Raw genomic sequence first — 14,050 nt, 5'->3', positions numbered from 1 at the left:
AACTGAATTACAGGCAATACGTGAGTAATGGATGCAAAAGCAATAAAAATTATGCTTTTATACCTGTCAAAATAAATCCCTCTGTCGCAGTTTTAATTCTGTTTTAAATGAGATCTCACAAAAAGCACAGACTTACCTGTGCGATAGACAAAGTTGCCTTCAGTTTCTGATGACGAGGGAGACACCAATTCTTCCTCAAATTCATTGGAACTAAAAGATCCCGAATGGTTCCTTTGCCTTGTCTTTCCCATCATGGCAGCATTTGTGGCCATGACATGTCTCAAAGAGTCGTTAAGGTAACGGTTCAACAAGCTGCTCTTGTATTTTGGGGGTGACACGTAGTCCTCGCTGGCCCGTGACTCTGGCCTCACTCCAGCTTTTATGACTGAGCTCTCACTTTTAATCACAGGATGGTGAACGGGATTATTGTAGCCCCCTTCGTTCATGTGGTTTCTTGGAGGATTTTCTCCATCTAGGGGGGAAAATACCACTAGCTAGTACTTACACATATTTTTCCCCAACCACCCAATTGTTGTACTTAATCATTAAAAATATATATAAGGGAAGAATATTTGAAGTGTACAAAATTATCTTTGATATTCAAGATTAATTTTTTAGGCAAAGGAAAGCAGGGATCTCTGTAATCTCTCCCTATGGTATTTTAATTTTAGTGAATTTCACAGAAAATGTTATTCTGACACACGATAAATCTATAAACAAGAGGAAACAGCCGTAATTCTGTTGGTCATTTATAGTATTGTAAAAGTGAAGTTACCCCATGCAATAAAAAAAACCCACTATGGCACCATCGTGTTTTGTGGGATCAACCTTAAAAATAGCAACTGAGGTGAACTTATTATAGAGGCAAAGCAAAGAAAGCAAAATAAAACTATTAACAAACCTTCGGAACATGAGTCATCGCTGCTGACACTAAGCCGCTCAGCATTTCCTTGAACATACTTGTTGTACAACTTTATTCTTAAAGCCCAGCTTAAATCTGGCTGTCGAACAGTATTCTTAAGCCGACGTCTTGCATTAGCAAACCAATTTGACACCTAAAAAAGTATTATTTTTCAATTAACAAAACATAACAACATTACCCATCATACAGTTAATTTCCCAAAAAGGACTGAAGCCTCTCTCAGCATCTCTGATCATTAAATATTCTCAGGACATAATAGTACTAGACATTCATTCCATTTGTTCATTCATTCATTCAACAAACAGGCTGAGCACTTACTACAGAGATTGAGCACATGTATTCTGGGGATAAAAAAAAATGAAGAGGACTTGCCATCAAATTTTCAGTCTAGTAAGGGAGGTAGGAGAGTATACAAATAACTCTAATATAGGAACGAATGTGATAAATGGCTTAAGAGGCATCAAATAATATGATACAGGAGTCCAAAGAAAGGAGGCGTTACTTTCATATGTGACTCAAGAATTCATGAGGAATTTAAGCTAGGCTTTGAAGGAATATGTCAGGTCTAATGGGGAGGGAAGTGTGCTCCCAATAAAGAGGACACGGGAACAAATTTCAGGGACATTGTGGTGGGTGAGGGAGAGGGAAGAATTAAAGATGACCTTGAATCACCAAACCCATGTAACCAAGAGAAGGATAGTGCCCTTATGAGAAAGAAAGCAGAACTCTTTAATGGTGAAATGACACATTTGGTTCGGGGAACGTTTAGTTTGAGACGCTAGAAAAGCGTACAGGTGAGATGTGCTGCAAGGAAATAAAGATGGTATCTGAGACCGAAGGGAGAGGAAGATCAGATTTGGGTCAAATGCCCAGAAGTGAGAGCTGAAGTTGTGACAGTAGGCAGAACAGAAAGACGCTCAAGGACCAAACCTTGGAAACCTCCAGCAATGAAGGAGGTTGGACTATAAAAGAGGACCTGGCAAAACCATCGGAGATAGAGTAATCAGACAAGTAGAGGGAGGGAAAAAAGCCACGTAACATCCAGCTTTAAGCTGAAACCCAAGTGTTTCCAAAGCAAATAGCTGATGGCAAAGAAATGAACACTCCAAAATAAAGGAAAGTTACTTCCATTATTTTTTTAAGGTGCTATTAGATTTCTAGAGGCTAAAACGGTACCTGAGGTTTCTTTTAAAATGTCGGGCTACCATCAGAATATATATATATATGTATATTAAAAACTTGAAAGGCTAATATTTGCCTTTAAAAGAATACAATGTGGAAAGAGAATTAAGTCTTCCTGCCAATTTGTTCTAGAATATGCCCCACATTACTATAATGGTTTGTGTGGCAATCCTTGCACTGGAAGTTTCTTTTTTTCTTTTTTTTAGATGTATACCATAAAGACACAATTTTTGCCCATTGCTTAAGCCCTAACTATTGAACGGACCTGTGGTGAATTCTACTTTTTGAAAAAACAAAACTACAATTTTTTTCTTTGTCCACATGGGTAAAACTTCGTAGTTTTTTCTGGTTTTTATGTATACATACATGTATTTTTTTTTCAATACTACCTCCTTTGTGTCTTAAGCAATGATAACTGTCCTATTAAATTTATGCGGCATTTCAGAAGTCTTAGTCTTCATCAACCTCTCTTCCTGTCAAGGTGTGCATTTATTACTATGCTTTAGCCTGACTTCAAATTCTCACTCTCCTCCAACCTCTGTACATAGACAACTTCTGGGACTATTCATTCAATAAATATAAATTGAGTAGCTCTCGTGCTTTAACCACAGTGTCACGTGCTGGGAATGGATAAACTGTGTCCCCTGCACACGGAAGGACTGGCAGAGAAGAACTATACTTGACTAACTATGACACACAGGTGAACATTCCCTATGGAAGCACGAAATGCCTGGTCCATTTCTTCACTACATTTCTCAAACTTCCCTCTACTCTCAGTCCTGGGCAAAATGTTCATCCAAGTCCTCATTACTACTAACTAGGAATTTTAGAACATTCTTTTTTCTAACTTCCCTCCTGTCCACGTGAATGGGTCTTAACAACCATCATCAAATTCAAGTGTTGATGCACCATTACAATTTAATCACTTAACTTCTTCAAACCCTCATTAGTGTCCCATTATCCTGTAACTGTGGCATGATGGAAGGAGACTGGTTTCCTGTTCTGAATTTGCCAAAAACATGCTGTGTGAATTTATATAAGTCACTCAACTTTTCCAAACTTCAAACTCTTCATCTATAAAATGCATTAGATGGCTCTTAACATCCTTGCCAACTCTAAAAACTCAGATCTGTGAATACAGCCCACACTCTGCTAAACAGTGTTAATTCCCTTCTAGTTGGTACTAACCTACCTTCTGCTCTCAACCATTTCTCTCTCTGGCAGTCAGATACATGTGTTTATGTCCTTCTCTCCTCCTCTCACACAGAGGACAGCCTGCAACTTCCCCTATGCCTATGCCCCTTATATTCATTAGACTGCAACTCCCAACCTTTTTGTCACTTTATTAAACATCATATAATTCAGACTAATCTTAAATCTTAACATAACCACCATATAGTACAGTTCTTATGAAACTCTTCATATTTTTATTAAAATGCAATGGCCTTCTAATTTCAAAAGCACTAACAGCTATAATTCTAACATACGAAAATGGAAACCTTTCAAAGTCATGGTGGGATTAACTAACTTTTCATATGTAGGGGTCATATCCTGTTTATGTTTTATATACTCATAGTTCCTACCATAGTATATTAATTGCAGATCAGGAGATTTCGCAGAAAGGTTTGCTGATGTCTAACACAGGCTGTTACTAAACTGATTTCATAGGTTTGAATGGCACCCAATGTGCTAATATATTTACTCTGCCAGTATTTTATTACCAGAAATTTATAGTACGACCTAAGGGCTGGATATAGTCCAGGTGTTTAATACCTGCGTGCATGAAGTCATGCAAACAGCAGACAAATAGCTGCTTAACAAATCTGCATAAATATTATTTTGCAATTCTTTTCCTGATAAATTAACGCAAACTCCATCTGTTTCACCAAAGGTAAAAATATCAGTTCAAATTTTCTACCTTTAACATACCATAGATTCCTCCAGGTTATCATTCAAATTCTCTTCAAATTCTATTTTACATGAAATAGGCCTCCTTACCAATGGTAGGTTCCGCAGCAGCATTTTTATGTCAAGCTCAGAGCTTTAAAAACACTGTATTTTATAGTGAAAGCTTAGAACATCAAATATTTAGAAGTTGGAAGAGAAAATTCCATAATTTTCATTCCTACTCTAACGGAGGTGTTTACATTCATCATATTGACAGAGCAATCATTAGAATAAACCCAAAGGAATATGCTGGCATCTGTCCACCTTTGAACCTCCAGAATTAACAAACTTATTCTGGGTTATTCAACTGAAATATTGAGCACCTCATTTCCACACCATGTAGTATAGCACTTGGAATAATGTAGAAGGACCAATCTGAGACTCTGTTGCATATTTAACAGTTGCCATAATCCTTGTAGGTGATAACCACATACATATTTCAGCAGAAGCACTCAATAGAAGCAAAACCAGAGCTATGTCAACATAGGGAGCAAAACCTCACAACACAGCAGATTTCTCCAAATGGTACATGGACAGAGCATAGGAATTTGAAATTTCTACTATAAGGAGTTTCTTATTAACATCCAATCATTAAAATGTATTCTCAAATTCCACCCACCCAGTACTCTGTATTGTGATCGTGAAAGAAATCATCCCAAGGAGACATTTCATTCTTGCAATCCAGAAAAAATATAAATATATTTTAAATATATATATATACACACACACACACATGAACAATGGGAAATATTAAAACAAAATACAGCTCCCATCTGCCCTTTATTAAAAACCTCTTCAACGATCTTGGTAAGCTCCATATCGTACAATAATATAAACTCCAATTGTTTACTACTTTATATTATTCCACAATCAAGCTGTTTATAGTGAGAGTATAGAGTATATTTTATAATGTTTGGACAATGGTCAGCCATAGGAACCAAGCACAACGGAATATTTTAGTTGGTTAAAGTCAAAATACACACACACACACACACACACACAAATCATCTGCTTGTTAATTTTATAAAAATGCCTATATCTCATTAGGAAGTAAGATGCCAGATTAATAATGCAAAGGAGAGTTAAACATAGCTATAGCAAATTAAGACAAGTTGCTAAGTCTAGTGAATAGAAAAAAGCGAAAGTTGCATAAATAATTATTTCTGCTTCATTTTTCAGGGATGAATAAAATGTAGGTGCTAGTTAATGTCCTTAGAGCTTCTATTTATTAGAAAAAGTACCTTTGAGGTCCTAAAATATATTTCCTCCACTAAAGTTTCAGCTTTTTGTTTCTAGGCTTTCGGAGATTGCTGGCCAGGCTTCACACCCTTCCTTATCAATTTAAGAGCAGCAAAATTAGGCAAAAGCACTTCTTATGAAACGTTTGACAGTGTGACACACAACTAAAACAAAAACATTAAGTGTACAAGAAATTCTCAAAATGCAAGACCCTCTTGTTATTAAGGAATAAAACCATTCTGCTAACAGCTTATTATATAAACCATGAGAAACAGAGATAGAAGATATTGCAATAAACAAGAAATTGAAGCCAGAAATAAGAGGAACACTCCATATTTGTCTACAGACATAAAAATATGACATATTTCCAGATATACGGAAAATAATGAGCTATACTTGTGCTTTTTCTGTACAACCATCATACAGCGTTAACGATAACAAGCTGTACTCTGTGTATTCCCTACAATGGGATGGATTTTAACACTAGAATATCTTAGCCAGATTTCAAGACACGTTCTACTGTCAGAAAGGTTTTGGAAAGTCGAATGGTTATCACAGTGGTATTCCCCAATTAGAACCTATTCACCCTACAGACACGTGCAGAGAGTCCACTATATGGAAAGGACCATGCTGGGGTGAAACAGGGGTACAAAGATCAATAAGACACAATCACTCTTCTCAAGAAGGCTGACTCTACAGGAGAAATTCATTCACTGGGAGAACCTCACTCATTAAATAGGGGTCTAATTGGCAGAGATCAAAAGCTTTATTCAGATCACAACTTTATACCATTTTCCCCCAGAAATGTATTTACATAATTTATTTGGTTTCCCTTAAAGTCAGAATTTGCTTTGGGTGTTTCATGTATGTCCGACTTACACAACACCACATATCTATAAATATACGTGTGTGTGTATTCATACACATTTTTTTTTCTTACCTAGACATCCTACTCTGCCTAACTGAAAATAACTGGACCCAAACTGATTATATTTAAGGTCCCTTGGTTATTCCATACATTTTGATTTTTTTCCACTTATCACCTTCAAGGTCCAGAAACCAACTTCATTTACTATAAAATTAGAAATCATTAAGCAGGTATCACTTATTATTATAAATAATTATCTTTGCCCCATTTAAAAATTACATATTTTTGTATATTTTTATTTTCTGAGGACTAGTATAAGAGAAAGAAAATGTAATGTGAAAAATTTTCATTACATGGAAAAACTCATGTAAATTAGAAAAATGTAATAATAGTCTTAGTAATAATAACCAAGATCTTACTGCAAAAAGATATTAATGCAAAATGAGTTATTTGTGTTTAAACTATATTACGCAGAAAATAATTTGATTCTCTACTAAAATTACAACTACTTGTATTGCAGCTCAACAGAGCTACTGCACATGAAAATTTAAATGTCTCTACAATGACAAATATTACTTTTCATAATTAAACATGTTCTAAATATGACAAATTTTTTTGCTTTCTGTACTTAAGAACAGCAAGCATTAAATAAAGGACTATATAATCATCCAAAATAATCTTATGCTGTACTGCTGACATCACTGTGAAAGATTCAAATAGCTCTACAAATCAGTGGATTTTCAAAATAAACAGCCTACCTCTGCAAACTGAAATTGGAACACATGCATTGATTTTCATAAGTCAACTTTTTCTGACTGGAATAATTTATTTAGAAATCACTTTTGTAAATCCCTGAAAGTTCACAGTTTTATGTTAAACAGATATTAAGCCAAGAAGACTAAATTAATTTTCTCCTCCAGTGCACAGCAAATCACTATTAATATTAATGCCTGTTAATATGAAGCAGAACAGATGATCTTCTCTATTATTCTGAAAATAAGCAGACAAATGCATATTAGAGTTTTAATAAGCCTGAATACAAGTCAACTTTCATGCTTTGTTGAACTTTCCAGTAATTCCTAAACGACAATCTTAAATAATCTGGAAAGCAATTTTTATTTTGTCTATCCTTAAATACTGCTTTTTACTTGGGGTCCTTCCTTACTATAAATTTAATAGGATGACCAAAATTTCATAAATCAGCGATGTACTGCTACTATAATATATGAAACTTCTCAGCTCATTTAGTTGCTCCCCCTCTTTCTGAATAAATTTGTTCTGTTTGCATGTATAAAAGTTCACATCACCATATTTATTAAAGAAAACTCTGGTGTGATGGAAAGAGCATTGATCTGGAAATATATTATTATTATTAAATATATCATTTCCAGGCCTGCCCTTACTAACACTTAACTCCCACATTCCTTGGTTACATCACCTGTAAAATGCTGATAGTAACTACTCTACCACACCATGTTTTTGTGAATATCAAATAGGATTATGTAAGGGAAAAGCTAGTCAGATGGAGTGTTGCCCCCTAGAGAAGAAACAAACCCACACCATTTCTCTACAACTGACAAAGTAATCCAACCATTTGAAATCTGCTCCTTCTTATCCCCTGTAGAAAGACAGCACCAGCAAAATTTTGTGGATTCTAGCTAAGGCCCAGGATACTTTCTATTAAAAGCAAAACGAAACAAACAAACAAAAAAACCCCACTTCTCATCCTTCCAATCCACCTCCTAGCCCTGTCAGTAACGGTGGTTTTGAAAGTTATCCTGGGGCCTTTCATATGGGGCCCTAATGTGGGGTGCCATTCCGTATGGTTCTCAAAGTGTGGTTCAGAGCCAGCAGCTTCAGCACCACTCCGGAAAAACCTGTTAGAAATGCAAATTACCGGCCCCACCCCAGACCTGCCACTGAATCAGAAACTCAGGTGGGGCTCAGCAATTTGCGTTTCAACAAGTCCTCCGGGCGGTTCGGACAGACATTCAGGTCTGAAAATCACTGCGGGTAGTCTCCTCTGCTTCCATCTATATATGGCCCAAGGACACCTTCTCATAACTCTGCAGATGACTTTTCACTGCCCTCCCTAACAAAATACCACGCCATCCCTCCTGGACCGAGCATTAGCACTGAATTGATGTGGGTAAGACTGAGAGGAATCCCAGAAACTCTTCCCACAGCACAACTCGGCCCCCGTGCCAATCCCTTATCACCCTCAGCGGCAGAAGCCAGAGCATCAGAACCAGGCTGTCTCCCTCCATCCTTCCCCAGCGAGGGGCGCCAGGTGGAGATCCACACAAAAGCGAGGTGTGCCCGCTCCTCAGCCGGCCCGGGCTTGATGGGCCCCGATTACCTGCACTAGCGTCATCTGCGAGCCGAGCGCCAAGAGTATCTTCTCCGTCTTGGTGGGGTACGGGTTGTCACGGTGCTTGTAAAGCCACTGCTTGAGGGGCCGCGCCATGTCTTGCAGGGCCTGCCGCTTGTGCCTCACCTTCCCGCCATTCTGCCGGGCCCTGGGACACCGGGAGAGGAGGAGGCCCCGGTGAGCAGCGCCGTCTGGGCGCTGCCCGCCGGGATCCCCCACATTTGGGCGCATTTCAGCGGCCGCAGCCCCGCGCCGACCCACGTCCCGCATCCCAGCGCATCCAGCCCCGCCCCGCGCGCCCCGAGGTTGAGGCGAGGCGGGGATGGGAGCCACAAAATTTCTGGGCGGGAGTATCCTTCTCTCGGCATCTCTTTTTGAAATAGCCTGGTTGTTTCAGGGGATCATGTGGCAGTGAAGGATGCTAGGTTTATCTAGAAAAGGGGGATACCATGAAGCCAGAGATTAGAGGTTTAGGTCACGATAGTTAAGTGATTTGAAGGAAACTGTTACTCAAGCTGCAGATCTGCGCAGCAGGACTGTCACCCTTCCCTCGCTCGCCTGCACCGCGCCTTTGAGCGGCCCTAGTCTCGCAGGCCGGGTAGAGGCTGCTGCCGGCTCTCGAACGTTCTTTCAGGGAACTCATGCCTGCCCCTTGGGGCTTCCCATCGCCGGTGGTCAAAGGAAAGGATGCCCACTGGACGGCGGGATTAAAGCAAGGGATGACGGCCGCCCGCTGCCCCGGTTTTCTCAGAGCTCTCTCCTATTTCTTTTGATCCTCTGGGAAAAGGGGAAACTTTGCAAGAAAGGGCTTGTGAAAGAAGGATGGAGAACCCACGTGGCATTCTAGGGGCCTTTTCCTGACATAAAGGAGCTTTAGAAAGTATGGAAAGCATTGTTCCATCGGGTGAGGTAAAAAGACGTGAGGAAAAGCACATTCAGAGGAAGAGACCGAGGGAGGCTGGAGCTGGACGTTGGGCGCTGCGCTCCCCCGCGGCTCCGGGAGGTGTCGCCGCGCCGCCGCCTGCGCGCCCCGCCACTCCGGGAGGCTCGCGCGCCTGCGCCGCAGCCTCCAGGGCTTTTGCCTCTTTAAACACTTTGAAACGCAATTCCATCCGAAAGGACTGGTAGTAACATTTTGACGAAACCTAATCTCTGTTTTACTAACCAGCACCGCCGCAGAACAAGCAGCTGATGCAATCTTTCAGGTGGAGCCGGCCAGGACGGCCGCCCCTCCCCCCGCGGGGCGCTCCTGGAGCCGCCCAGACACGGCCCCGCTAGACCCTCCTCGCGTCAGCAGCCGGGGCAGCTGGCCCACCCGCGAGCTCTCGCCCCTCCAGCAGCCCCTCACTCCGCTAAACCGAAACCCGGCCCGGCAGGCCCGCCGCCTCCCCCTCCGGGCTCGCAGCGGGCCCCGCCGAGCCGCGCGCGTCCAGGGCGCCCTGCGGAGAGCCGACCTTCCCAGCACCTTGGCCGGGGCGAGGCAGCGGCCGGGCCGTGACGAGGCCCTGTCGGGACAGAAGAGGGGAAGCCCACGGGGCTGGCCCGACCTGGGAAGCCCCGACTGCTTGGCCCTGCCCTGTTCCTCCGCATCCTGCCCAGTCCTGTCTGCCTCGCCCTCCGCCGCGCGTCTGCACCCGCGGTCCAGAGAGGGACAAGTAATCCCCTCCCCTGAGGTCCAGGGATCGGAGGACCGAGGGGCAGTTCCAGTGTCCTCAGTTTCCAACACGCCTCTTTTGAGCTGATCTGACGAATCGATCCCCCCAGATGTTGAGAAACTAATATTTTAGAATGAAAAGGAGTGAGACGAGGAAGCAGAGACCTGCCCTCCTGGGAAACTCCGGACCCCTAACCCGCGGGCCCCGGTGGCCACTGGAACGCCCGCGCCGCCCATCGCTCCCACCCCTCCGGGCTGCAGGCAGGCAGGCAGGGTCCCCGGGGGGAGGGGGGTAGTGGGCATACCCGGTCCTCCGATGTCTCAGGCCGAGGTTGTCCTTGAGGGGCGGACCGTCCGGAATGCCCACCTCGGGGCGGGCGTGGGGACTGTCCAGGATGCCGCCGTAGGGCCGGCTGCCTCGCTCCCGCTCCGGAGCGCCGCGGTCCTCAAAAAGCACGGCGCCGCTGAGCTTGTTGAAGACGATGGTGTTCATGGTGCGGGCTGGCAGGGGCGCGCGGGGCGGCCGCAGCGCCTCGCGGCCAGGCCGCCGGGAGCTCCGCAGGGCTCGGGTTCTAGGAGATGAAGATGCATCACGTTACTCGCTCAGAGTGCTCACAGACCTGCGCGTCCCGAGCCCCGAACTTGGCCCAGGCGCGGGGCTGCGGAGCCCAGGGGAGGAGCGACGCTGCCGCACCTGGACGAGGGAATCCCTGTCTCACCCCACCTGGCTACACCACTCCCCCCACCCCCCAGGCGCTCCCGGGACAGATTCAGCCCTCCTCCTTGCCCCGGCGATCGAGCCCCTAAGGAACTTCAATCAGGAATAATTTATCCGCAGAGGCAAAGGAAAATAATTCCTAAACAAGCCTTTTTGTCGCGATTTTAATCCGGGAGAAGCACACTCCGGATGGCGCAGCGGGATAGGCGCGGGGCCGCGCGCGGTTCTTCAATCACAACGGAAGACTATAAAGCCTCTTGGAGCTCCCACTTGGGTCTTAAGAAGGGGTTGGAAGGAAGGGAAAATTTGGGGTAGTGAACAACCGCATCCGCAAGCCCCAGTTAATGAGTCCCAGGCCGTACCGAGATTTCGGGGATTTTCATGTTTTCTAGATCCTGGATGGTTTGGCTGAAACCCCTGCGTCCTTATTCCGGCTAAACTCCCTCGGGGTAGGGGTGAGGGCAGAGAAAGTTAGCAGGCTCCAGAGCTAGAAAGTTAAGCGGCGTCAGGGACAAATGCACCACCTTCTCCCCCTCCCCGCCAAATCTTCCTACCATCCCCCAGCCCGCTCCAGGACCCGCAGGGTCCCGGAGGCTCAAAGGCGCCGGAGTCCCGCGCCCCCCTGAGCCGGCAGTCAGGGCTGCCCTCTTCCCCAGCGCGGGTGCGAACCGCGAGCTCGGAGCCCTTCCACACCCGCCCCTGTCTGGGGTCTCGGGGAACCATTTCAGAGGCTGCAAAGGTGTTGTGGACAGAAGGAGGCATCGCTGTCTGCGCACCGCCGGGCCTGCGGCTGCCACCGTCGGAGAAGCCTCCAGCTCACCTCCCGGGTCGCGCCGGCCGGGAGCCTCTGCCCGCCGCGCGCGGGCGTCCGGGGCAAGTCCGCGTCGCCGCGGAGCAGCCGAGTTACCGCCCCGAGGCGCGCGGCCGCCCCAGCCCGCCCCATCTGCGCGCCTCGGGGTAGCTCCCGTTTCTTCCCAGCCGCCTCCGCTTTGCTGCCAGCGCCCCCTTCCCCCGCCCCGCCGAGGCGAGGGCTGCCCCCCCACCCCATACCCAGATCCTCGCCTCGCCGAGCGCCCACACTCGCCAACGCCCCCCACGCACCCCGCCCTCCGGCCACCACGGCAGCGGCCACGCGCGACATGTAGGGCCGTGACCCCAGCGATTAAACGGCGGTTACCGTCAGTGTTTGTGGGGAGGTGAAGTCAGATTTCTGCTGGCTGCCCCGTGTACCATAAGACCGAGTCCTCCCGCGCAGACAGGTACGTGTCTGGGTGTGCACACAGCCTCAGCGATAAGTGTGAAAGCAGATTTCCGCGCTTGCAGCCCCCGTTCTCAGGGCAGGACTCGCCTTGTTTTTTTTCTTTTTAAATCAGTGCGCTTAGCGCTTTGCGTTCACGCCGCTCTGTTTGTGTAACACATCATTTCCTAGCCCCATCGTCTCCCCCACCCCCGTCCTCCTATACTACACGCAACGTCTCGCGTTCTTCCTGGCGAATCCACGGCGAGGTTGGCCAGCGCGGACCCTTCCCCGGCTGTCCCAAGCCCACCCAGAGATCGCCTGCAGGCAGCAGGCGCGGTGGGAGGGGGCGGCAGAGGTCCCAGAGCCGGGTCGGGACGCCAGGGGTCAGGGGCGTGTGAACCGCCACTCCGAACCCTCCCCGGGCGCCCACGCGCGGTCCCCAGCGCCTCTTCTCGGCTCCTGTGCTCCCCACTTACCCCGAGTCACTCTAAACCGTCGCTTGGGGAGCTCCCTCCCTGCGGAACTGCCCCGCCCGCTGCGCGGGAACAATTTTAAAGCAAAGGAGGCGCGGCCAGGTGGGCTCCCAGGCTCCTCGCCCACCCTGGGGCCAGCCTCAGTCGCCCCCGGGCGCGTCCCCACCGGACCTCGGAGGGAGGTGGGGGAAGGGCGAGGAGCGAGGAGGCGTCCAGGGTGGAGGGAAGGAGCAGCTCGGGAGCCAGAGGGAGCCTCCCGTCCCGCTGGCCGGACGAGGACGCCGCGACCCGGGGGCTGTACCTGTGTCGGTGGGGCCGGCGGCCGGCGGCAGGGCGGCTGGCTCTCCCGCGTCGAGGCTAGGCGCACTCCCATCCCCGCCGCATGTTCTCCGCGCGGGCTCCAGCGCGCTCACCGCCGCCACCGCCGTCGTTTCGGCTTTATTTACCCAGACGGGCGCGCGCGGCCCGGGAACAGGAATACTGAGGCCTTCTCATGTTTCCTGACTGCCCGGCCCAGCCGGCGAACATCCTGCGGGCGCGGTATCCACGTTCCCGGGCCGGCGGGAGGAAGCCTCCGCGCCCGCCGGGCCGCGGGGACTGCTGTTAACCCTCGCGGAGGAGCTGCCGCCGCGGGCGCCGCCGGAGCCCCCGGCCCACGGAGTCCTCCCGGGCCGGCCCGGCTCCCAGATCCGCGGGCCTCGCAGGCGCGGAGCAAAAGGAGCGATTTCCTTCGCACTTAGCGGAGAAATTGGAGAAGCCGCAAGCAGCGCCCGGCTCGGGCTCTGGGATCTGAGAGGCTGTGGTGCAAATCCCGTGTCTTAGCTGGCCCGGGTGTCGGAAATTTCACCGCGAGTGGCTAGGCAGGACGGACCACTACAACGCGCCTTTTATTTTCCTCGCGATTAGCCGGAGTGAAGTTAGAGCTTGGGTGTGCGCCTATAACGCGCGAGCATTTTACAAGGAGGTGCTTGTGACCTAGGAGTCTCTCTTCTGGTGTCGCTGGGCTTCCTAGGTCCTGGCTGTCTCAAAGCCAGCCCCACATTCACCTTCCTGGGCCAGCGCTGGAGAGGGTGCGCTCGCCACCAGACACACGGGTGGAGGGAGGCAAGACTGGGGCGAGGGGAGCCCAGGTGCCCAACCCAAAGTGACCCAGGTGTGGAGGAGACGGAGCCCAGGGCCAGGGATCTGCACAAAGCAAAGGGAATGGAACTTGGAAGAATTCCAATCGGGGACACAGTGCGAGGAGAGAGAGTGCCTATCAGATTCTATTATTGATGATGCTTGGCTTCCCACCATCACCCCAAATATAGGAGTAGTGAAAACTGTGATTTGGGTGCAACTGGAAGCACAGAGCTTCCGGCAGCCAGAAGATCCTTAAGGCGCGGAGCACCGAGACGCCCGCGTTCTCGCCGCGGTCCTTGCTGCCGCAGCGACAC

At 47.9% G+C, this 14,050-nt stretch overlaps 2 protein-coding genes across 2 annotated transcripts in view; one reads left to right on the top strand and one right to left on the bottom strand.

Annotated features, from left to right (window-relative positions):
- Positions 1–10,676, bottom strand: part of MKX (mohawk homeobox) — a 60,023-nt gene extending 49,347 nt beyond the window's left edge. The window contains exons 1-4 of the mRNA XM_046679343.1: positions 10,489–10,676; positions 8,518–8,677; positions 902–1,055; positions 137–472 (exon numbers count right to left, since the gene is read on the bottom strand). Of these exons, the coding sequence (XP_046535299.1) occupies positions 137–472; positions 902–1,055; positions 8,518–8,677; positions 10,489–10,676 (838 nt within the window). The remainder of the gene's footprint in view (positions 1–136; positions 473–901; positions 1,056–8,517; positions 8,678–10,488) is intronic.
- Positions 10,677–11,090: 414 nt separating this feature from the next.
- LOC124248694 (formin-like protein 20) lies at positions 11,091–13,354 on the top strand. Its single transcript, XM_046679068.1, has 3 exons — positions 11,091–11,175; positions 11,485–12,097; positions 12,331–13,354. Exons 1-3 carry the CDS (start codon positions 11,091–11,093, stop codon positions 13,352–13,354), a joined length of 1,722 nt encoding a protein of 573 aa, XP_046535024.1.
- Positions 13,355–14,050: the final 696 nt, after the last annotated feature.

The sequence above is a fragment of the Equus quagga genome, chromosome 12 (genome assembly GCF_021613505.1).
Source record: "Equus quagga isolate Etosha38 chromosome 12, UCLA_HA_Equagga_1.0, whole genome shotgun sequence".
NCBI lineage: Eukaryota > Metazoa > Chordata > Mammalia > Perissodactyla > Equidae > Equus > Equus quagga.
Note: the sequence above shows the minus strand (reverse complement) of the source record. Positions and strands in the feature narration are given on the sequence as shown.

Coding starts and splice junctions, on each gene's coding strand:
- LOC124248694 (XM_046679068.1), top strand. CDS start 11,091: ATGGCGCAGCGGGATAGGCGCGGGGCCGCGCGCGGTTCTTCAATCACA. Junction 11,176..11,484: donor CTCTTGGAGCTCCCACTTGG/GTCTTAAGAAGG, acceptor CAGGACCCGCAG/GGTCCCGGAGGCTCAAAGGC. Junction 12,098..12,330: donor CCGTCAGTGTTTGTGGGGAG/GTGAAGTCAGAT, acceptor ATCATTTCCTAG/CCCCATCGTCTCCCCCACCC.